Source organism: Pinus tabuliformis, chromosome 6 (assembly GCF_031772625.1).
Source record: "Pinus tabuliformis cultivar Carrire ecotype Pingquan chromosome 6, CPIR1, whole genome shotgun sequence".
Taxonomy (NCBI): Eukaryota; Viridiplantae; Streptophyta; class Pinopsida; order Pinales; family Pinaceae; genus Pinus; species Pinus tabuliformis.
Genome location: NC_142292.1, coordinates 959,378,122 through 959,401,398, shown reverse-complemented (window position 1 = coordinate 959,401,398; position 23,277 = coordinate 959,378,122). Strand labels below are relative to the sequence as shown.

Sequence of the window (23,277 nt, the reverse complement as noted above, 5' to 3'; positions counted from 1 at the left end):
CCCTGTGATGAATTTAATGAGTTGCTTCCCTCTCTTGTAAAGCTTAGTAATCCACCCATATTCTTTGTGCTTCACAATATCATGCATCAAAAGGTTCATTGTGTGAACCAGGCACCTAGACCAAAAGATGTGTGGATGAGTACGCTCAATAATTTTTCCTGCTACCTTACAATTTGCTGCATTATCTGTGATCACTTGAACCACATTATTCGGACCAACATCTTTGATTGATTGCAATAGGAGATCTGCAATGTTTTGTGCAGATGCATTGATGGAGGAGTCATGACATGTAATAAATACTGCACCACTAGAAGAAACACCAAGAACATTTATCAAATGTTTGTTTCTAATATTTGTCCGCCCATTTGATACAATGGATACCCCAGAATCTACCCACTCATTTAAAACGTGTCAAAGCTCTTTGAACCTTATTTTTTTCTCTTTCTAATAACACTGTTCTAGCTTTCTCATAGTTGGGGGTCTTGTATCCTTTTGGGGCTTCATTGATGGCCTTTACCATTTCATGCCAATAGGGAGAGCGAAGCACATTGAATGGTACACCGCAAGCACAAAGAAAACAGACTATCTTTCCATCCTCATCATCCCTCCCAGCAACATCAAGGAAATCCCCTATTGTTCTTCTACCTCCAGAGCTTGCAAAAGTACCATGAGGAGATGAGCTACCAAATTTAGAGGTTGCACTTGATTCAAAATGAGTTTTTTGTTTCTTGTTTTTTTGTTGTGCAGCCTCCTCTATTTGGATGTATTTTCTTCTTTATTCAGATGAAATGTTTGGGCAAATTTGTATCCCCACAGGACCCTTTTTATCGTCACTGTCCAACACTCCACAAAGATGCCTCCTCACATGGGTATATGTATTATGAACCACTATATGGTTTTCTTCCATGACAACCATGAGGGCACACAAATTTGTAGCTTCCACCTCCCTTTCCCCCTTCAAGTTTGGTCACATAGTTCCACAAGGGTGTTAATGCAGCTTTCCCCTCTAGTGTTTCAGTTTCCCCTTCAGGTTCAACATCATCCCCTTCCTCTTCAAACCCTTCGTCCTCATCATACATTGGGTCACTCATGTTGGGACCACTGTCCTCTTGTGCTTCTTTCCTTCTATTCCTACTCCCCCTTGCCATCATTAAAACCAAGAGTGGAATGATACATAGAAGCCAAAAGAACGCCATCTTGGAATATGGACATAGGTGGTGGACAACCTGCAAGTAAAGGAGCAAGTGGAAACAATGGGAAAGAGTAGGAGAGGGAGGAGAAAAATACAAAAAAATGTCAAAAAAATAGGGGAGTTTGGAGTTTGAACTTACCTCTTTAGCTCTTGTAGATGAAGTCCTCCAAGCTCTTGTTCCAAGCTCCTCCTCCTTCTCCTAGCTCCTCCCCTTTCACTCCTCCAAGCTCTCATCTCTTCTCCTCTCCTCTGCTCTTTTCTCTTCTCCTCTCCTCTCTTCTCTTCTCCAACTCTCATAAACTCAAAGTGAGCAAATGAGAAATGAATGGGGGCTTTATTCCCTTCATTCCTCACCCTAACCCAAGGTGGACCCACCCACAATATGCAAACTCAGCTAAAATTAAAAAAAAAAATAAAAAAAATCTATTTTATAAATAGTGCGACGCTTTTTTCGGAAGCGTGTACGGAACCGTACGATTTGCTTCGGCCGTACGAAGCGCGCTTCGGAGGGATACTTCCGGAATTTCCAGGAAGTGTCCAAAACAGTCGGAACCGCATTTTAGAATTTTGGAATCTCGCTTTCGGGGATGCTTCCTAGACGAATCCGTATAGGACGCGCTTCAGGCATTAGATTCCGGGGGGGGGGACGTTTCCTGCAACATTGCACTAGGGACACAACCTTGCGAATCTTTACTGTGACTATCAGTCATAAATATAATTAAAAGGAAGAATTTTAATAATAAAGTTTCTTTATAAAAGTTATTAAAGTTACTTTATAAACTTGTAAAGTTACTTTATAGTAATTTTATAAAGTTACTTTGTTAAAATTTAATTAATTAATTTATAAATAATAAATAAAATCAAATTAGAAATAATAGTAATATATATGTATCCGAGGGGAAATGGATAAAATCTAAGTCCAAGACAATACTACCGATGACTTCCACATGCCGAGAAAGATGTGGGCAAGGAAGAAATTATCAGCGATTAGGCTTTGAGGGCAAAGCTTCTTGAAGAGAGATACAATGTTATGACAATTTATATAAAAATAAAATAAATATGAGTGAAAAAATAATAATTAGTTAGTGAAGAGGCATGTCTTAATGGATATGACCATTCATGAAAGGGCACCTGCCTAGGTATATAAGTAGGCCCTGATTGTAACATTCAACCATCCTTATATATTCATCTTATGAATAAAATATTATTTACAAATACATTTCTATATTTTATATTTAAAGTCATCAAGCAACAATTTTGTTGCTTCAGTGGCATACGAGTTAGAGCTTCCACCTAGGAGCAAGGTGCATAACGTCTTCCATGTTTCGTGCCTGAAGAAGGTACTAGGACACCATGTGATAGCCATCGTGGAGTTGCCCCCGCTGGATGATGATGGACATCTAGTTTTGGACCCTGAGGCTATTTTGGAGAGTAGGGAGAGGAGATTTAGGAGTGGAGTCATCAAGGAATCCCTGATCAAATGGAGGAGCCTAGAAGAGGATGCTACGGGTTACCTGGGAAGGTGAGCAGATATTATAGCATCCAACTCTGCAGTTGTTTGGGGACAAGCAACATCTTGGTGGGGAGGACTGTGATATTGCCATTGAGCAAGGTTGCTAAGTGAAATATCAATTTTGACCATTTTTGTTAATTTTTGGATAGCAACTTAGGAAAAGTGGGTTGAGGGGCCCCACTTTCAATTTTGAGGTGAAAGAAGGCCCCAACATAGGAAGAAGGTGAAAATCGATTTGATAGTGGATGTTGGGGGCCACCCCAAAGAGGAATACGCTCCCCTTGGCTAGTATGCTTTCTTGGAGGGAAGAGATAGAGGGAAATCGATGGATGGGACCCACATGGGGAAATTGGAGGCCCAACGACTAAAATAGGAGCACTCATCATTTGCTCATCTTTGATCATTTGACATTCACCTTCTACTAGCACGCTTGAGTTGAGAGCAAAGTTTGCATGTGCTGGTGATCACATGAGATTTTCAAGTGAGAACCTCACTCTACCTTCGGTGGACTTCGAGTGCCAGGCCAAGGAGGTGATCTACACTATGTTATGGGAGCTGTCCAAGAGTTTGATAAGCCTATTGTGGAGTTTCTTCAGCAGTTTGGTGCAGGAAGGGAAATATTCTCCCCTTAGAGGAGTTGTCTTTGGAGCTGGAGATTCATTGAGCTTTCCAGGGTTGATTGGGACCACAATTTGCTGAAGGATTGGGGTGGTAGGAGAGCACGAACTTATGGGGATTTGCTGGGCACAAAGTGTGATCAACAGGGATTGCATAGGCCTGCGCAGAGTTAAATTCGTGCCACAAATGGGAGTTAGGAGGAAGCCATTTCGGTGGCTGGTGCGAGCTGATGCTTGAGAGGGATCCTTGGAGGGAATTTTGCTGGTCTTAGCAGCCGTTTTGGAGCCCACAAACAGTGACATTTCCTGGGGAGTTGATTTGCCCAGCAGTTGGAGAGGAAAGTAGAAATTGGGCCAAATTTTGGAGGTCTTCATTTGGCCAAACCCTTTCTGGGTTTTGGTGGGTTATTTGTGGGGAGACTCGGGTTAATTTCCCGGCTTTTTCTGAGCACTGGAGGAGGTCCAAACGAGCCATTTCCTACAGCCAGCACTGCAGTTTTTGAGGGATCAGCACAGAGCATTTGTGGGGATCACTTCCTAGCAGTGGAGCAGCTGATTTCATCACCTAGGCCTTGGTAGCTTGCCAAGGGCAAGCCCAAGTGCACACATTCCAAGCTTCTATTGTACCAGATCGTTTTATATTAAAATACAGTGTTGCGAACATCTCGATAACATCCTGATTTTATCTTGAAATCATGATTTTTTGGCCCAGCCGATGTTTGCCGATTTTTACCGATATTTTGATGGTATCTTGATTTTGCCGATGTTTTGCCGATTTTTACCGATATTTTCCCAATTTTTACGATTTTTTGGTTTTCCGTGTCCTTGCCGATTTATCCCGATGCCGATATTCGCAACATTGATAAAATGGCTCAGTACCGTGCAGTTTTTGGTGCATTTACTAGTGTTTAATATGTCTGAAAATCTTGTGTGTGTTTTTACTTTGTATGCTTTGTTTATTGCTGTAAATTTTCCTTAGGGATATTACAAAAGAAGAAAGAAAATGATTTATTTGTTTATAAAGCATGGGCTTATGCTTGAGTCATTGGTCAAATAGGTCAACGCATCCATTGCATGCCTCTAGGATTTTGTTACGAGTCAAAAGGAAATTATAGTGAACCTCTAGCTACAAGTCAATCAAAGGAAGACCTATTGATGCTCAACATATCGGCCTATCGAAGCACAACATGTTGGCATATGTTCACCCTACAAGTTAGCCTAATGATCCTGTTCAAGTCAGCCTCATAAACTAGCTGGAAAAAGGGTATATATAAGACGTAGCTCGGATCAGTTTCAAGGCATCTGAAGCTAGCAGAAAGGGAGAACAGGAGAATAATACAATACAGAAGACAAGGACAAATACACAAACTCTGCTCCTTAACCAAAGTATGCTCCTAACTGAATCATAATAACTCTGCCCGGATCAAAAGGGATAAGAGTATTACAGAAGTCCAAAAACAGTGTATGCACAGTGAACTGAAGTTGCAGAGGTTCGAGAGCTAGTCATCGCAGTGATCCAAAGTTGCAGGAGTATCTCAGGGATGCAAAAATTACAGTAAGAAACAGAGGTCCACAAAATTTGCAGGTACAGTGACATTGATATTGCAGAAGGTCCGAAAGTTGCAGAGGTATAGTAATCACAGTATGGTTGCAGTGATCCAGAATTGCAGTGGTATCTGAAGAGGTCTGATCTATGCAGTAAGGTGGTGGCATCCCTTGTTGACTTGAAAGCACTTCCTTTGGAAAATTGACTTGTAGCTAGCAGGTTTGGTCATTGGGTCTTGAGTTGTCTCAGTTTGATCTAAATTCTATAAGGAGATTGTTTGGGTTTTCCTCAAGAAGTGGGGTTTTTGCTCTGGCGTGGAGCCTACATTTGGTGTCTTTGTCTCTTGTATTTACTTGGTAATTGCTTGATGAAAGAGAACTAAAATAATAAATAAGAAGAACAACTAACTTCACAAGTAATTATCAAGTAAGGAGAATCTATATTTGTCCTGATTTCCCAACATTCTCGAATCATGGGTTACCTATGTTGCAATGAATTGGCTATTCCTTTCATGTGTGACATACTCTAACCTGTCAATGTAGTCTTCTATCATTGTAATATGTCTTAAAGACTTCATAAAGTAGAAGAGAATTTCTCTTGAGTCCTATGTCTTAAAGACTTCATAAAGTAGAAGAGAATTTCTCTTGAGTCCTATGTCTTAAAGACTTCATAAAGTAGAAGAGAATTTCTCTTGAGTCCTATGTCTTAAAGACTTCATAAAGTAGAAGAGAATTTCTCTTGAGTCCTGTACCAATAAACAAAGCATGTGAATGTGAATCCAGTGTTAGAGTGAAGATTGTTTATTTCGTGCTCTTTTATTGTGCTTTGTTTTAGCATCAATTGTGTTCTGGACTTTTTTTGAAATGACCTATTTTGGCAGTCGGATTTTTTCAGTTATCATTTATTGAGATGTATGGACTGTTGACACTCTGGTCCATCCATAACTAAACAACTCTTGTTGACAAGCTGTTTGGGCAGTAAACATAACATCATAATCAGGTCCAGGATTGAATTAGTTCTTATGCTACTATAATCCTAATATTTCTAATCTGTATAAGCATGCTCTCTTCATGTAAATTGTAATATAGTTTGCAGAGATAAGTTAGCAGGATCAGTAGATTCTCTTTTCCTTTTCTACCACGGGATGGTGAATCCAGTATTAGTGCCAATTTTGTTTGTTTTTGTTGTCTGTTTATTGTGCTCTTTTTTAGTATTTATTGCATTAATGGACGTTTTCTCAAATGACCTATTTTGCCACTGGAATTTTTCGGTTGACATTTATTGAGATGTCTGAACTGTTATGATTGTGGTTCCATTCATTACTAAACGACTCTTGTTAACAAGCAGTTTGGCCAGTAGACAAAACATCATAATCATGTCCAGGATTTGGTTAACTTTTTTTGACTGAAAATCTACCATAGTGCTAACATTTCTATTTTGGCTAAGAATTCTGTATTTGTCTAAATTGACAGCTTGCAGAGATAAGTTAGCAGGATCACTGGATGTTCTTTTCCTTATCTATCATAAGGCTGTGAGTCGTGAAGCTGGTTATAAACTTTCTACAGAAGATGCCTTACAGCTTATTGAAGCCTTGAGGTATAAATCTCTCTGTGACTTAAAGTTCTACATAATTGTTCTGAATAGATGTATCTTTGTTATAAGTAATGGTTTGTCATTGGGATAACAGATTGAAAAAGGAAAAAATACACAATCATGATTCATAATTGTATGTCTATATTAAAGAAATTCAAATACCAGAGATATTTCAACTGAGAGGACATTGATGGAGATGGATGATGAAGGGTAAAGGGACACCGGCTTTTACAAAATGAAAAATTTCTGGTCAACGGTGAAGAAAGAAGAATGTTAGGATGGAATATTCTAAAAGACAAAATTTCGTTATAGGCACCATCTTTGTGGGGAGAATTTGTAGTAGCAAAGAAGACCTACTGGAAATAGGAATCATACATTAGTGAATGATACCAGGACTGCTCTGAATCATAGTCGAGAAGATGCAAAATAAGGGAAAAGAAACAAAAGACAAATGGAAGGAGATTTAAATTAATTTTTGTCAACCGCACCAAAATACAGCAGTACAGAAAGCATTATAATATCATATAAATTGCGGGAGATCAGGGGTGGAGTTGTTGGTGTTGATTCTAGCTTGTTGTTGAGCCTTTGGAGTGGCTAGGAGTAGCTTGGTATGATGCCTTGATAGGCCATGGTTGCTGGTTAAGATTTGCTGTTGATGGTGGATGTTCTAGCTAGGGTTTGGATGCAATTTTCATGTTCCTGTTTGGGATAAATGGATAGGGCATGCATAAATGTTGATGAATTGACAATATGTACTTGTATCTTCATTATGTTGTAATACAAAGTTTACTTTTCTTGTCTAAATATTGTGTAGTTTCTCCTATCAGAGAAGAGGCTTATTTGTCCTGCAAAATTTCTAAACTATTTTCCTAAGCATTTTTACACACACATTGCAGGCTATTAATGCTTCAAGGCCTTCTAGGAGAATCCTTGTCAAACAAAATTACAAAACCACAATTACGCTCAGCAGGATTACCCAATAAAGGCCAAGACAATTTTTATTAAGCTGGAACATAAAAGTTACATAAAACAGTTTATTACTGAAATCTGGAAATAACTATGACCTGGCAGTAAAGATGACTTCAACATCCAAGGATGTAGCCTTCCTGTAACTTTGGTCCTCCAATGATAAACAGATCTGATAGATTCACCCTACATACAGTGTTTGCTAATTTGACTTCTCCAGCAGCTTGGTGATTAGGCCTGTTACCGCTCAAACTAGCTGGGATCTTAGAGGGGCACTTGCTAGGTCAAGAGCAACAATGAAGCTAAAGCCCAGTCACCACAGCTAAAACTTCCTACTCTTTACGACCTTTCACCGATGGGAAGATACGCGATATATAGAGAATCACTTATGAAGGATAGATCAACTAAGATGGATGTGAAGTGATCTCGATGACCCTTTCCTAGGAGAGACTCGAATGGGAATTGCTTGCCTTTTAAGCAAAGCACAAGGTTCTCTAGGATAGGGGAATAGGGATTCGAGGGCTCAGCTTAGGGAATGTCACATATAAAGGAGCTTCCTAAACCCTAAAATCCTTGTGGAACTTGGTTTCCCAAGTGGTTTTTGAAGAGTTGACTTTGATGATACATGGGACCACATGAGACCAAGTGGACCCAGGTTAGGTCAAGAGGATAGGATTTAGCAACCAATGATATGCTTGACCTAGTTAGGGAGGGAAAAGTGATCAAGAAATGAATTTTCAATGGAAGGCAATGCAAGGATCTCACTAAGGTTTCTAGCCCAAGGGAAACCAAGGGCATGAATTGTTCTTCAATCTAGGGCTTGCCATATCTCAAGATCCCACCGTTGGAATCTCATGAAATTTGGAGGGCTTCTTGACGACAGACCAACGTAGTTGTGGACCAAAAAAAGAAGTATTTGGATGGCTAGATTGTGAGATAATTGATTCCCTAGATGACCTAGAGGACTAGACCTAGAGAAGAGGAAAGGGGAGAAGGAAAATAGGTTTAAGGTGATCACCTTTGGGTGGACCAGTGCCTAATCCTTTCGGGAGATTGGAGTCAGGTAGAATTATGCCTATGGGCATTTGAATTTTCTAGGTCAAGGAGGCGTCAAAGACAACTTCGCTTAGCACTTGGGCAACAAAAAAAGCAACTCCAAAGACTTTATACTTCATTTTGCAAGATAAATGGCTTGTCAAGATGAATTTCAGTAATGAACATCCCTAAGAACACTCATTCATTATACATGGCACATACATGAAGCATTCACTATCCAGAAACAAAACTTCCACAACTTTGCATAAGAGATGCAACAAATAAGCCCTAGTATAGTGAAATCCTAGCAACAATATATGTGACAAAATTAGAAAGAAGGAATAGCATTTAAAATGTACCTACATGTATAAGAATATATCGAATCATCCAAAAACTTGCCATCAAGAAGCTCCAAGACATGAAAATTATCCAAACATCAAAATTCATTCCATGCTCCAAAAATTCTTCCTCCAAGAAGGATAGCGAAAAATCTAAAGAGATACTAGTTCCAAATCCAAGTGATGATATTAAGATGAATCCTGATGACTTCTATTTATTCACTTCTAATGAGTTTGATTTAGCTACTTGGGCTTACATTAGCCCCTAAAATAAAATAATGTGGAAAACAACTAACTTTTGGTGACAAGCCTACCAAACTAGCTCGTAAACAAAAGAATAAGCTTCTCGAGAGGTCGAATGATCAATAATACATGTCGCTGGGCCTTCTAAGATGCTTGGTGAAGTCCATAAGTGCCACAATGATGAATAAGACTCCCAAAAGTAGTGGACAAGGGGTTGGCCCATTGTTTTCCAAATAATAAACTTGTGGTGCTCCCAATGGATGTGAGGGCACACAAGTAACCTCATGGGTCCCCAAGTAGATCGAAGATGCCTGTAGACCATCTGTAAGGGCTCAAATGATGGTGTAAGTGATGCCACATCAACATACAAGTCCCGGGTCATTTGCCAAGTTCATTGTACAACTGTGGGGTCGACTGGGCATGGTGCACCAAGTGCATCTTCTTCGTCCAATAGGTGAATCTCGAGCAATCTTTGAACATCTCTAGGGATCCATGGAGTCCTGTCTATTGTTGTGGAGGCCCATGGCTCTCAACACACACCCTACATCTGCCAATATAGGCCTTTGGGGGGTTAGGACCCCGTGTAGGGAGACCAAACCCAAAATGAAGACCATTTGCAATCCTGCATAAAATCCAATGCGTCTCCTAGTCTTCCATTACAACAAGTCATTTAAAGAAATCGAGTTAAAGAGATTACAAACCATGGACAACAAGTGGGAACTTCATAATGGCATGCCTTTCCATAGTGGGCTTTAGCATGTGCTAATGTCTCTAAGCTCCAAATGGGGTTAACCAAGTATCCTATTAGGTGTTTCTACTTTTAAAGGGGATAGTATGTCCAAGGTACATCCTTCAAAGGGTGGTGGCATGTGATAAAGAGATGAATGTAGTAAGGAATGAAAGGGGCAACCTTGGGCCAAATGCTAGGGTACAAGGGTAGGTAATAAAAGGGAAGCCCATACTTGGGTATATAATGTATAGGCGGGAGCAATCGTGGTGCATGAGGTGCCTCGACCTTGATTTTTCCACCTTTCTTTATTTGATTTTTTGCCTTGTATGATTTTTCTTCAATTAACTGCTCATGGCACAAGGGATAAGAGCACGCTGTGTAAGGTATAGCAGTGGATTCCCCCTTTAAGGTAGGGCAGTTCATTTCCTATTAGGGGTTGGGACAATCATGGGTCCCTGAATGATAAAGGAGGCTCATCTATGGCGTATAGGAACTAGGGCGATGGCCATGGTGATGGGGTGAGCTCATATATTGGCTTTTGCCCACGTGCTAAATGTGTTTGTCCCAACCATCTTTTGCATTTTGTGGTACATCTTCTTGTTGAATGTGGCCAATTATGCTTTTACTTTTCTTTTCAGCTGCATCAACCTTCGGGGCATCATTCTAGGCCTGACTGAAGGTTGTGGGCAAAGGGTGGGGGAAGGCTAACCCTATGTGGACCTAGTGGAGGAATGTGAACCCAGGTGGGGAAATGATGAATGGGGTTATAATGAGTGGAAGGGAAGTGATATATGCAGATGAGGGAGTGGGACCCAATGTTTTTAAAACCGGAACCGGTGACCGGACCGGTCCACCTAATGAACCGGTTTACTGACCGGAACCGGTCTAACCGGGACTGGTTTGGTCTAAACGAACCGGTTTTAGAAAAATACATTAAATAATTATTTTTTAATGAAAAAAACTATTTTTAAGATTTAAAACCATGATTCCAAGCCAATAGAGACAAAATATGCAAATATTGCTCATTTATATACCATGTAAAGGTGAATATATCAAAATGGCACCGAGTGCAATACATATCATTGACAAAATACATAAGCAATGAGGCTCTAAATGGCCTCTAGAGTGCAAAAACAAAGCCTACAAACTATGGGGCTAGTGGCCTACTACAAGACTTCAGTCTAGACTCTACATATATGATAATAGTAAATACTATAATAGTGATCAACATTATCACTTGAAGTTGAAACTTCTCATGAGTCTCAGTCATCATGATCAAACTCAGTTGGTTGAGTCTCGACTCCCAAACTTTGCAGTCACAAACTTCTCTATTGGTTCAGTGACTTGAGTCTCAAACTTCTGAAGGTATTCTGTCCTAATATGCCCTATTATTTCATTTGGTGCTCCACATGGCTTTACATGGCCTCCTATCCCAGCCAAGTGTTCCTTGAACCTGTTAATACCCCCTCCTTGAATGGATTTTTGGCAATATTTGCAGATCATTTTGCCATCAATCATATCACAATGAACCCATGCAGTATCTCTGGCTTTTGGAGGCATGATGACTCCCTGGATGGTAGATCATAGAAGTGAGAAACACATAAAAAAAATTAATTCATGGAAAACAGTCAAATAAGGAATTTTCAAGTATAAATCCTTACCTGGAAATGCAAACTAGCTTCCTTAGCCTCCTCTTGAAGATGGAAACTCCACTGACAGCTACACACTATCTCCAAAATAGCTGCAACTCCAACTCCAAGATGACTACTTCAGGGAAAACTCAACACTCTCCAAGCTCACAAACAAACTCACAAACACTCCAAATCAGTTGTGTGAGACAAATGAGAGTGAGAGGGGTCTCTTATAGCTTGGAGAGGGTGTTTTTGGAGGGAAAACACCTTTACCTCCCCCCCAAAACCCCTAAACCACAAACCAAATCCGCCTTTTTGCATGGTTCGGTGGGCATGCCAAAAACCGGCCGGTTTGATACAAACGGGCCGGTTCCATCCTAAACCGGCCGATTTGATACAAACGGGCCGGTTCCATCCTAAACCGGCCGGTTTTCACCGGTTAGGGCCCAAAAACGGCAAAATGCCATGTAGAACCGGGTTTTTTTGGCCGGTCCGAACCGGCCAGCTTGCTAACCGGCCGGTTTGACCGGTAACCGGTTTTTGAAAACGGTTTTTAAAACACTGGTGGGACCACATGACCAAATTAGGGTTTCCTAAAACCCAAAGGTTAGTAAAAGAGATCCCACGAGACTAGGGTCCAATGTTAACATCCAAAAGAGGTCTAGGGGACAAGAGCACAGATCTAGCCCATTCTTTCCGCTGAATCCCCCCATTAATCCATGCCCATAAGTATCCATGATAAGCAAACTACAATACTCAATTACTAAATGACAAGGCATACCTTTAGGTTCGGGGGGCCCATATTCAAACATACGATCATGACAGATGGGTGAGGGACCACATGGTTGGCTCAGGTGTGGAGAAATGGCACAAAAAGCCAGTTGGTGGTTGCAAGGGGCTGCTGGCTGAGGACCATCTTGGAGAAATTTTTTCTCCTAGGGATATCACCCACAAAATGGTGGGTAACATCTGGCTCCAACTGGGACGTGATCTCTCGAAAAGTGGACGAAGCTACTCGAATGGGAGGTCACGAGAACTCCAACAATCTCTTGGTTACCGTAGACCTGTTACCTGCACATATAATAGATGAAAAACATGAGGCAACATGCTTTCGCGACGTCTCATGATTGCACATGCTTGGATTAGACCCATAAAATTGACTCATAAAAGTAAACTTTCAAATGCAGTTTTTAAATCTAAATGTAGCTAATCTATCATGAGAAATATCATATGTGATTAGTTCTAATGCAAAAGTCAGCATGCAATGCATCCTACCCTAACATGCATATAATAATGCTAATGCTAAGTGTAATCATAAAGCCAATGCAACCAACATATCATCATATCAATATACATATGCCTGCCAGTATGACTACTCATGTAGCAAATCTCGAAGTGGATGCAGATACATTTGTATGGAAGATGAAGCGGGTGGGAGGTGGGAAAATATGATATTTATTCAAGGTAAAAGGAAGTCCTAAGAGAATGAGAATAAGCCAATCTAGAAGTTCAGGGCTTTCCCTCTAAGTATGCAATGGTGGAATGACAGATCACTCTCAACAACTCCCTATCACAATTATTGTTTATAATATCATGCTTTGTAGATGCCACAAGGTCGTGATGAGAGGGAAACGAAGGGCGAGTGAAGGAAGGGGTGCAATAAATAGGCTGCTCAAGGTGATGGTTACATTGGAGAGGGGAGGTCATGGAGTGATCAAAACCTTGAGGGTGTGTCCAAGGAGGTAAAGTATAATCAATGACGATCTCTTCCTTGACACTATACTCGGAAGCGGGAAAGGGCCCATGGTCACTTGAGATCATATGACAAGGGCTGAGGGAATCACTTGATGAAGACTCAAGATGATGAACAATAGAAAAGGGCAAAGGGGAAGGTGAAGTCTCAATGGGAAGCTTTTATGGAAAATCCAACTCTAGAGGCTCAAGTGATTTGAATATACTCCCAAAATCATAAGGAAGGTAGGAATGAGTAAGGGCCTTACCAATCCTATCATTTTTGGTATCAAAGATAGTGTCTTCCCAAAAAGGAGAATCAATCATCTCCAATTGCTCCTTTTCATGCAAGGGAAAATGATAATTCTCCTTCCCAAGGGTATCGATGGATATGTCCTCATAAATAATGCTCGGGAGAAAGGGAGGACCACTCTCAACCTCATCCTCCTTATCGGTGTCATAAATGGGAGCGTAGTCAAATTATGGGCCAACAACTTCCCATTTCTCATTTTCAATATGGAAATAATCTCAAATGTCATCTTCTAAGGGGCGAAAATTTTAAGGATGGGATTTTTTCTTGAAGTTTAGAAACCTTGGCGAATCTTGTAGTCCATCAACGTCAATCTGTAAAATGTTTGACAATCTTTTTGTAAAAATATTCAAATTTCTAATAATTGTATACAATCTCCATATAAAATTTTGGCATTTTTTAAGATGAAATAATTTTATACTATAAAATTTGGGCGAATCATTTTTAGAAAAAATAGAAACTAGTGAATCTTTTTTTTGGAAAAAGCATGGAAAATTAGCCCACTCGCGAATATTAAACCCTAATATTTTCCCTATAATGGGATAACCTTCTTCAAGGTTCTCAAAAGGAGAATCATTGGGAGTACTATCTTTGAGAAAGGTAAGGTTAGTCTCAACTTCACTTTCCCTAGACTCATTCTTCCCAACACATGTGTCCTCAAAATCATTCTTTTCATCATATGGACCGAGGGAGGACTCGTCTTCCTGCTCATTACTTAGATTATCAATGTCTTGAGGATGCTTGATGAAGGGGTGCCTGTGTACTTGAAAATGTCGAAGAAAGCCATCAATGAACTCTTCAATAGATGAGATGCTCCTAGGTTCATGATCATGCAACCATGAGATACGACCACCGAGAGATCCCATGAACAATAACATAAGGACATCTTGGTGAACAATGTCCTCTCTTGAAGCATGTTCATGAAAACTTTCTATTTGGTAAATTGCAGAGAGTGGATCACCATCAAACACAGGCACCCCACATACCATCCTTCCCGTGACATGATTAGGATGCCCAAGGATGTTAACAATGTCCAAAGTGGGAAATTTATCAAAGAAAGACAACTTATTTGAGATATACATGGAAAAAATGTTGGAGTCGCCAGGGTGAATTTAAAGATACCTAGAAAAATGCTTGCTTTCACCCTACAAGCACCGACCTTAAAGTTCAATGAAGAACTAGGGCTTCGTTCTTCCAATGAAGTTGCCAATAATGTTATGTCAATATGTCGTATAGGGAACAAAACACACATTCCATGTCCCCGACAAGGACGCCAAAATGTTACCGCTCAAACTAGCAGGGATCTTTGAGGGGCACTTGCTAGGTCAAGAACAACAATGAATCTAAAGTCAACTGTCACCACAACTAAAGCTTCCTACTGTTTACGTCGACTTTCACCGATGGGAGGAGACCCAATATATAGAGAATTACTTATGAAAGATAGATCAACTAAGATGGATGTGAAGTGATCTCGATGACCCTTTCCTAAGAGAGACTCAAGAGTGGGACTTGCTTGCCTTTTAAGCAACGCAAGGTTCTCTAGGATAGAGGAATAGGGATTTCAGGGCTCGGCCCAGGGAATGTGACTTGTAAAGGAGCTTCCTAAACCCTAAAACCCTTGTGGAACTTGGTTTGTTGATTTTCATAAGATATGAGACCACACAAGACCAAGTGGGACTCAAGTTAGGTCAAGAGGATAGGATTTAGCAACCAATGATATGCTTGACTTAATTAGGGAGGGGAAAGGGATCAAGGAATGAATTTTCAATGGACGACAATGCAAGGATCCCTGTGAGGTTTCTAGCCTAAGGGGAACCAAGGGAAAAAATTGGTCTTCGAGCTAGGGCTTGCGATATCTAAAGATCCCATTGACCAAATCTCATGAAATTTGGAGGGTTTCTTAAGGACACACTAGCGTAGTTGTGGACCAAAAATAGAAGTATTTGGATGGCTAGATTGTGAGATAATTGATGCCCTAGGTAATTTAGAGGACTAGAACTAGAGAAGAGGAAAGGGGAGAAGAAAAATAGATTTAAGGTGATCACCTTTGGGTGGACTAGTGCCTAATACTTTGGGGACATTCGAGTCAGGTAGAATTATGACTTATGGACCTTTAATTTTTCTAGGTCTAGGAGGTCTCAAAGACAACTTCGCTTGGCACTAGGGCAACAACAAAAGTAGCTCCAAAGACTTTATACTTCATTTTGCAAGATAAATGGTTTGTCAAGATGAATTTCAGTAATGAAACATCCCTAGGAACTCTCATTCATTATACATGGCCCATACATGAAGCATTCACTATCCAAAAACAAAACTTCCACAACTTCGCATAAGAGATGCAACAAATAAGCCCTAGTATAGCGAAATCCCAACGACAATGTATGTGACAAAATTAGAAAGAAAGAATAGCATTTAAAATGTACTTACATGTATAAGAATATATCGAACCATCCAGAAACTTGCCATCAAGAAGCTCCAAGACATATGAAAATTATCCAAACATCAAAATTCATTCCATGCTCCAAATATTCATCCTCCAAGAAGGATAGCAAAAATATCTAAAGGGATACTAGTTCCAATCCAAGTGATGAGGCTAAAATGAATCGTCATCACTTCTTTTTATACACTGCTAGTGAGTTTGATTTAGCTACTTGGGCCTACATTAGCCCCTAAAATAAAATAATGTGCAAAACAAATAACTTTTGGTGACAAGCCCACCAAACTGGCTCATAAACAAAAGAATAAGCCTTTCAAGAGGTCGAATGATCAATAATACATGTCACTGGGCCTTCTAGGAAAGTTGATGAAGTCCATAAGTGCCATAATGATGATGAATAGGACTCCCAAAAGTAGTGGACAAGGAGTTGGCCCATTGTTCTCCAAATAAAAATCTGTGGTGCTCCCAATGGGTGTGAGGGCACACAAGTAACCTAATGGGTCTCCACGTAGATTGAAGATGCCTGTAGACCATCTGTAAGGGCTCAGATGATGGTGTAAGTGGTGCCACATCAACATACCAGTCCTTGGTCATCTAGCAAGTGCATTGTACAGCTGTGGGGCTGACTGGACATGGTGAACTGGGTGCATCTTCCTCGTCCAATAGGTGAATCTCGAGCAATCTCTGAATATCTCCAGGGATCCATGGAGTGCTGTCTACTACTGTGGAGGCACACAACTCTCAACACACACCCTACATGTGCCAATGTAGCCCTCTGGGGGGTTAAGACCCCGTATAGGGAGACCAAACCCAAAATGGAGACCATTTGCAATCCTGCATAAGATCCAATGTGTCCCCTAACCTTCCAGTACAATAAGTCATTAAAGGAAATCGAGTTAAAGAGCTTACAAACCATGGACAACAGGTGGGCACTTCATAATGGCATGCCCTTCCATAGTGGGCTTTGGCATGTGCTAATGTCTCTAAGCTCCAAATGGGGTTAACCAAGTATCCTATTAGGTGGTTTCTACTTTTAAACAGGATAGTATGTCCAAGGTAGATCCTCCAAAAGATGGTGACATGTGATTAAGAGATGAATGGGGTAAGGAATGAAAGGGGTAGCTCTGGGCCACATGTTGGTGTACAAAGGTAGCTAATAAAAGGGAAGCCCATACTTGGGTATATAATGTATAGGAGGGAGCAATCATGGTGCATGAGGTGCGCCGACCTTGATTTTTCCACCCTTCTTTATATGCCTTTTTGGCTTTTATGATTTTTCTTTAATCAACTATTCAGGGCTCAAGGGATAAGAGCATGATGTGTAAGGTATAGCAGTGGATACCCCCTTTAAGGTAGGGCAATTCATTGCTTACCAGGGGTTGTGACAATCATGGGCCCCAGAATGATAAAGGAGGCTCATCTAGGGCCAATAAGAACCAGGGTGATGGCCATGATGATGGGATAGAGCTCATATATTGACTTTTGCCCAAGTGATAAATGTGTTTGTCCTGGCCATCTTATGCATACATTTTCCACAATTATACTTTTACTTTTCTTTTCAGTTGCATCAATCCGCGGGGCATCTTTCCAAGCCCGAACCAAGGTGTGGGCAAGGGGAGGGGGAAGGCTAACCCTATGTGGACCTAGTGGAAGAATGTGGACTCAGGTGGGAGAAATGATGAATGAGGTTATAATGAGTGGAAGGGAAGTGATATATGGGGATGAGGGAGCAGGATTATTGATTTCTGGTAGCATCAGATGTGCTCTAAGTCTCAAATTTTGCAGGGATGCTTGGGCACATGTATTCCAAATAACCCATAAATTGTTTTGGGAAATTCCACCTAGAAATAGTTTTATTAAAATAATTAATTATTTTTAATGGGACCCTAAGTCTAAACTTAGGAAAATAAAATAATTAATGGTATTAATCCAAATGTGGGTGTAACAAATATGCCTCGATCAATAGAAGGTTAGAAAGATGAGATGCAAAGTTATTATCTTATGACAATTACCAATATTGCAACAAGATACCCTCAATGGAATAATGAAAAAATTTTTCAATGCCAATAGTGATTTTATAGGGATCTTTTTAGCCAAATGAACAATTATGGATGACAAATGCAATTGCTAGTGAAAAGCTAAGTTGCATTGAAACTGATACGGGTATGGGGTTTAAAACAGATACGGAAAATTTTCAAAAGATCTGGATACGATACAGCAGGAAACGAGACACACACACACACACATCTATATATATATATATATATATAAATTTATAAAATAAAAAATTCATATTACCATTCATAGTTTAGAATCTAGATTAGATCTAAAGACTAAAAATATATAATCAATTATCATCTATGGTCTATCATGATTCATCATCATCAATTCAGGCTTCAACATAAACATTGTCATCATCGTTAATGATTATTATAACATTCATGTATTAGAATAATACTATTTAGTGTTTAATGCTCATTCTTTCTAGCTGTTGCTATTTTTATCTTTTTAGCAGTTTCATTAGATGAAATTGAATGTTTCTATTTCCTAATAGAAACTTTATGTTTTTATTACTGTAAATATCTCTGTATTATTATTGAGCTTCATTTTGCTCATCAATTCATTCATTTGGAAATCCATATGCGTGTTTCACACTGTTTTATGGTATCAGAGCACAGGCATCTTTCGAAATAATTTTTGATTGTCTGAAAAATTTTGTGGCTCATTTCGGAATTGCTCTTGGAATCTGAATTTTTTTTGGACATCGTTGTTTAATTTGCACCTGCGTTTTTTTTTTATTCCGACTACTCCGAAGTTTTTTTATATATAGTGGATAGCCGCCGTTTCCATATGCGTCAACGTCCTCGGGTTCTCTGTGGTATCGTTCTACTCTTCGCATTCTTCACGGCGTCTTGTTGAATGGCCATTGTATTCACTTCTTTGTATCAGTTCCAGAAAACGCGAGCGTATGGGGGCAAGGCAGATCTAGCATATATATATATGCGTACTGTGCCTCGAATTTTTTTCCCGTGAAACCGCTCTCGATTTTTTTCATTGTACCAAAATCCAGCGGGTCGATTTTTTTCGTTGCACCAAATCTACGAGTTCTGTGACGTTTGATTCCTGATCCCCGTTGACTTTCTCGCAGGAAAGGCTGTTGGGTGTCTTGTACACGGAGGGGTGCAACAACGGGGTCGGTTTGTTATCAGTAGTTTTTTTGGGACATGGTCATTTCTGTGTTTCGTGGTGTGCGCTTTGCGGGCGTCTCTCTCTTTAGTGGCCTTGCACCATCGATGTATTTGTGGCCTGCGGCTTTCTCCAACATTGAGTGTCGGCCCGTGACAGTCAGCAAAATTTGTTTTTTTACGTAACAGCCAGCCAATTTTGTTTTTTTTTTACGTAACAGCCAGCCCTCTTCAGCTGTCGAGTCAGCATTTTTTGGTCATCCCGATGTTAACACAACATTGTACGTGTTAAGCAAGTTTTCTGATCTGTGGGTTATTTCGGTATATTTCAAATTCAAACGAAACCGAAAGACTAATTCCGGTGACTTGTCTTTCGACCAAATTATCAGAAGTTTTCTAGGTACATCGTTTTCCGTACCTCAATTTTCGAGTCAGCAGATTTGAAATTTGTTTCTAGTACCTGTCCAAATTTTGTCCGGATCAGTCGGCATCTGCATTGAAATCCGTGTCAGACTCCTTTGCTGTTTTTCGTGTCTTGAGAAACGTGCAGATGGCTTCGCTAACCAATCTGATGTTGGAAGGCAGTCAACGCTTTAATGGCACCAATTATAACATCTGGAAACAGAGAATGTTGACCATTTTTGAATATAGGCGTCTTGACCAGCTTGTTTTTGCGAAAGAGCTCCGTCCTGGTATAGCTGGTACCGATCAAGATAAGTTTGATGATCGAAATCGAGAGGCTGTTATGCTTCACAAACTTTTTGTCATTGATGATCAGTTACCACAGATTCCTCAGGCAAAACAACTGTTGAAATTTGGCAACATCTTAAGGAATTGCATGAGACATCCGACAAAAGCAGAGCTTTCTTTCTCAAGAATCAGCTGTTCTCGATCATGATGGACGAACATATGTCTCTACAGGAACATCTTAACAGGATTAAAGACATTCGAGATCAACTCGAAGCCATTGGTCGGACCATGGAGGAAGAAGATATGGTAGTCATCACTCTGAAAAGTCTATCGAAATCTTATGAACATTTCATAGAAACACTCAACATTACCACCACAAATGTTGATCTGAAGTTTCCAGAGTTATGCACCAAACTCCTGCAGCAGGATCGTTGGAAACAACAGTTTGGTAGTAGTGCTTCATCAGTGTCCTCGGAAAATGCTTTTGCTGCCAAATATCAGTCCTCTCAGTCCTTTCAACAAAAAGGTTCTTCTCAGCCTTTTGATCCGGCTAGGAAGAAAAGTGTGCAGTGTAATTACTGTCACAAGTTCGGCCACATGAAGAAAGATTGCCGACAGAGGATTGCTTCTGAACAAAAGAAACAGGGAGGGCCCCATCAGACAGCAAATGTTGCAGAACATTCCGAGCAGACAGATTCTGCCTTTTACGCCTTTATGGCTAAAAGGTCTTCAGATCATGTTCCGTCTTCTGCCTGGTACATTGACTCTGGTGCATCACGCCATTTCTCTCACAGGCGTGACTGGTTTATTGACTTCTCACCTTTCAGTGATTCCGTGGTATTTGGCGGAGGTGAAAAGTACACAGTGGTTGGCAGAGGTACAGTTCAGATCCAGTCTGGTGGGCGCACACTCATCTTCCTGAATGTGTACTATGTTCCTGGTATGGAAATTAATCTGCTATCTGTCAGCCAGATTATGAGGAACTCTCCTCAGGTTGATGTAGTGTTCAGTGCGCAAGTGCTCTATTATCGACAGGGAGACTAGTCTCACGGTTGCTGTTGGCCTAGAAGATCATGGTCTATACAGGCTTCTCGACACTGGTGATTCTCCAGAAGTGGCTCTAGCAGCTCGTGTTTCTCCCATCAGCACTCTGTGGCATCAGTGATATGGGCATCTAAACATGCAATATCTCTCTCAGCTTTCTCAGGAGGGACTTGTGTCAGGGTTACTTGATATTCAGACTCAGCAGTTGGGCGTATGCGGCGCCTGTCAAGCTGGCAAGCAACATCGGTCTTCATTCAAGGATGGAGAATCTTGGCGCGCATCTAAGGTACTCCAGTTAATTCATGTTGATATTTGTGGTCCTATGAATACATCTGCTATCACTGCTTGCAAATATTTTTTGCTTATTGTAGATGATTTCAGTAGAAAGATGTGGGTGTATTTTCTAAAATATAAATCTGATGCATTTAGTACCTTTTAGAAGTTTAAAACCTTAGTTGAAAAAGAGTCTGGCTGTAATATCATGACTCTTAGGACAGATAATGGGGGGGAATTTTGTTCTTCTGCTTTTTCCAAATTCTGTGATACTCATGGCATCAAATGCCAGTTAACTACACCCTACACTCCTCAGCGGAACAGTGTTGTCGAACGGCGCAACCGCACGGTTGTTGAAATGGCTCGTTCCATGTTACAACACAGGAGTGTTCCGAACAAATTCTGGGCTGAAGTAGTATTTACTGCTGTTTATCTTCTTAACCGATCACCCACTCAGGCTGTTAAGGGGAAGACTCCCGAAGAGGTTTGGTGTGGCCGTAAGCCTAAGATCAGTCACCTCAAAATATTTGGCTCAGTTGCATATGTTTGGATTCCAGCTGCTAAGCGCTCTAAGTTGGATTCCAAAAGCCAGAAACTCATGATGACAGGGTACAATGATCATCACAAGGCCTATAAACTAATAGATATAGCCATTGGTCGTCTTAGCTTTAGTCGGGATGTAGTATTTGACGAAGATAGAGGGTTCTTTCAGTCTTCGCCTTCTGAGTAGTGTTCTGAGGATCAACCTCACAGTGTTCTTCTTCCGGTAGGTCCACCTGATGGGAGGGATGATGCAACATCAGTGTTTGACAATACACTACCTGAGCTTCCTCCGGAAAATAACCCTCCTCTTGCTGCTCCTATTGTTCTTGAGCCTTCTCCACCTCCTCCTGATATTGGTTCCTTTACTCTTCGGCCTAAATGGTGGGCTAAAACCATTGGTGATCTCCAGGATGATGAGCTCCTTGATGGTAGAACTTCTAGACATAAGAGCAAACAACAATCTACAGTAAATTTTGCTCTTATGGCCAACCTACACAGTATTTTTGAGCCTCAAACCTATTCACAGGCTAAGGGTACATTTGAGTGGGAAAAGGCTATGGAAGCTGAATTCCAGAGTCTTCAGAAGAATCACACGTGGACCCTTTCTGATCTTCCTGCAGGAAAAAAGCCCATCAGCTGCAAATGGGTGTATAAAGTGAAATACAAAGCCGACGGAACCCTAGACAAGTATAAAGCTCGTCTTGTGGCTCAAGGGTTCTCATAGAAGGAAGGCATCGACTATGAGGAGACTTTTGCTCCTACAGCCAAGATGAGTACCATACGGCTTGTCCTTGCCCTAGCAGCTCAATTCAATTGGAAAGTTCATTAGATGGATGTAAAGAGTGCTTTCCTAAATGGTGACTTACAGGAAGAAGTCTACATGACGCAGCCTCCAGGATTCAAGATTGTTGGTCAAGAACAGAAAGTTTGTAGATTAGCTAAAGCACTCTATGGATTAAAACAAGCTCCTCGGGCTTGGTACATGAAAATTGATCAGTACCTGACCGATCATGGTTTTCAGCGGAGCCCATCTGATGCAAACCTGTATATCAAGCATATTGGTGATGATATTTTGTTTGTGGTTGTCTATGTGGATGACCTTATCATTACTGGCAGCTCTGCACATTTGATCCATGGGATCAAACAAGACTTATGCAACACCTTTGATATGACAGACTTGGGACTTCTTCATTATTGTCTGGGGGTTGAAGTCTGGCAGACTGAGAACAACATCTTTCTCTCTCAGTCCAAGTATGCCAAAAATATTGTGGACAGGTTCAGAATGCAGGATTGCAAACCGGCCATGCCTCCCATGGAACCAGGGCTCAAACTTTCAGCTCAGTCATCCTCTCCCCTTGCGGATGAAACTTTATTCAGGCAATTAGTGGGCAGCCTCATCTACCTTACTGCCACTAGACCTGACATCAGTTTTGCAATGAGCTACATTTCCCGCTTCATGTCAGCTCCTAAAGCTGATCATTGGATAGCAGCAAAGCGTGTGCTACGATATGTGCGTGGCACTTCTGACTATGGACTCCTATACACTCGAAGTTCTGATCTTATACTCAGTGGTTACACAGATTCTGACTGGGCCGGTTCGGTTGATGACTGTAAATCTACAGCTGGGTATGTGTTTAGTCTAGGATCCGGTGCTGTCACC

The 23,277-nt window shown here is 40.7% G+C and overlaps 1 protein-coding gene across 2 annotated transcripts in view; it reads left to right on the top strand.

Moving 5' to 3' along the window:
- Nucleotides 1–23,277, top strand: part of MOS14 (ARM repeat superfamily protein) — a 464,252-nt gene that overhangs the window by 359,744 nt on the left and 81,231 nt on the right. For both annotated transcript variants that reach the window (XM_089423464.1, XM_089423460.1), the window contains exon 19: nucleotides 6,341–6,464. In XM_089423464.1, the coding sequence (XP_089279590.1) occupies nucleotides 6,341–6,464 (124 nt within the window). The remainder of the gene's footprint in view (nucleotides 1–6,340; nucleotides 6,465–23,277) is intronic.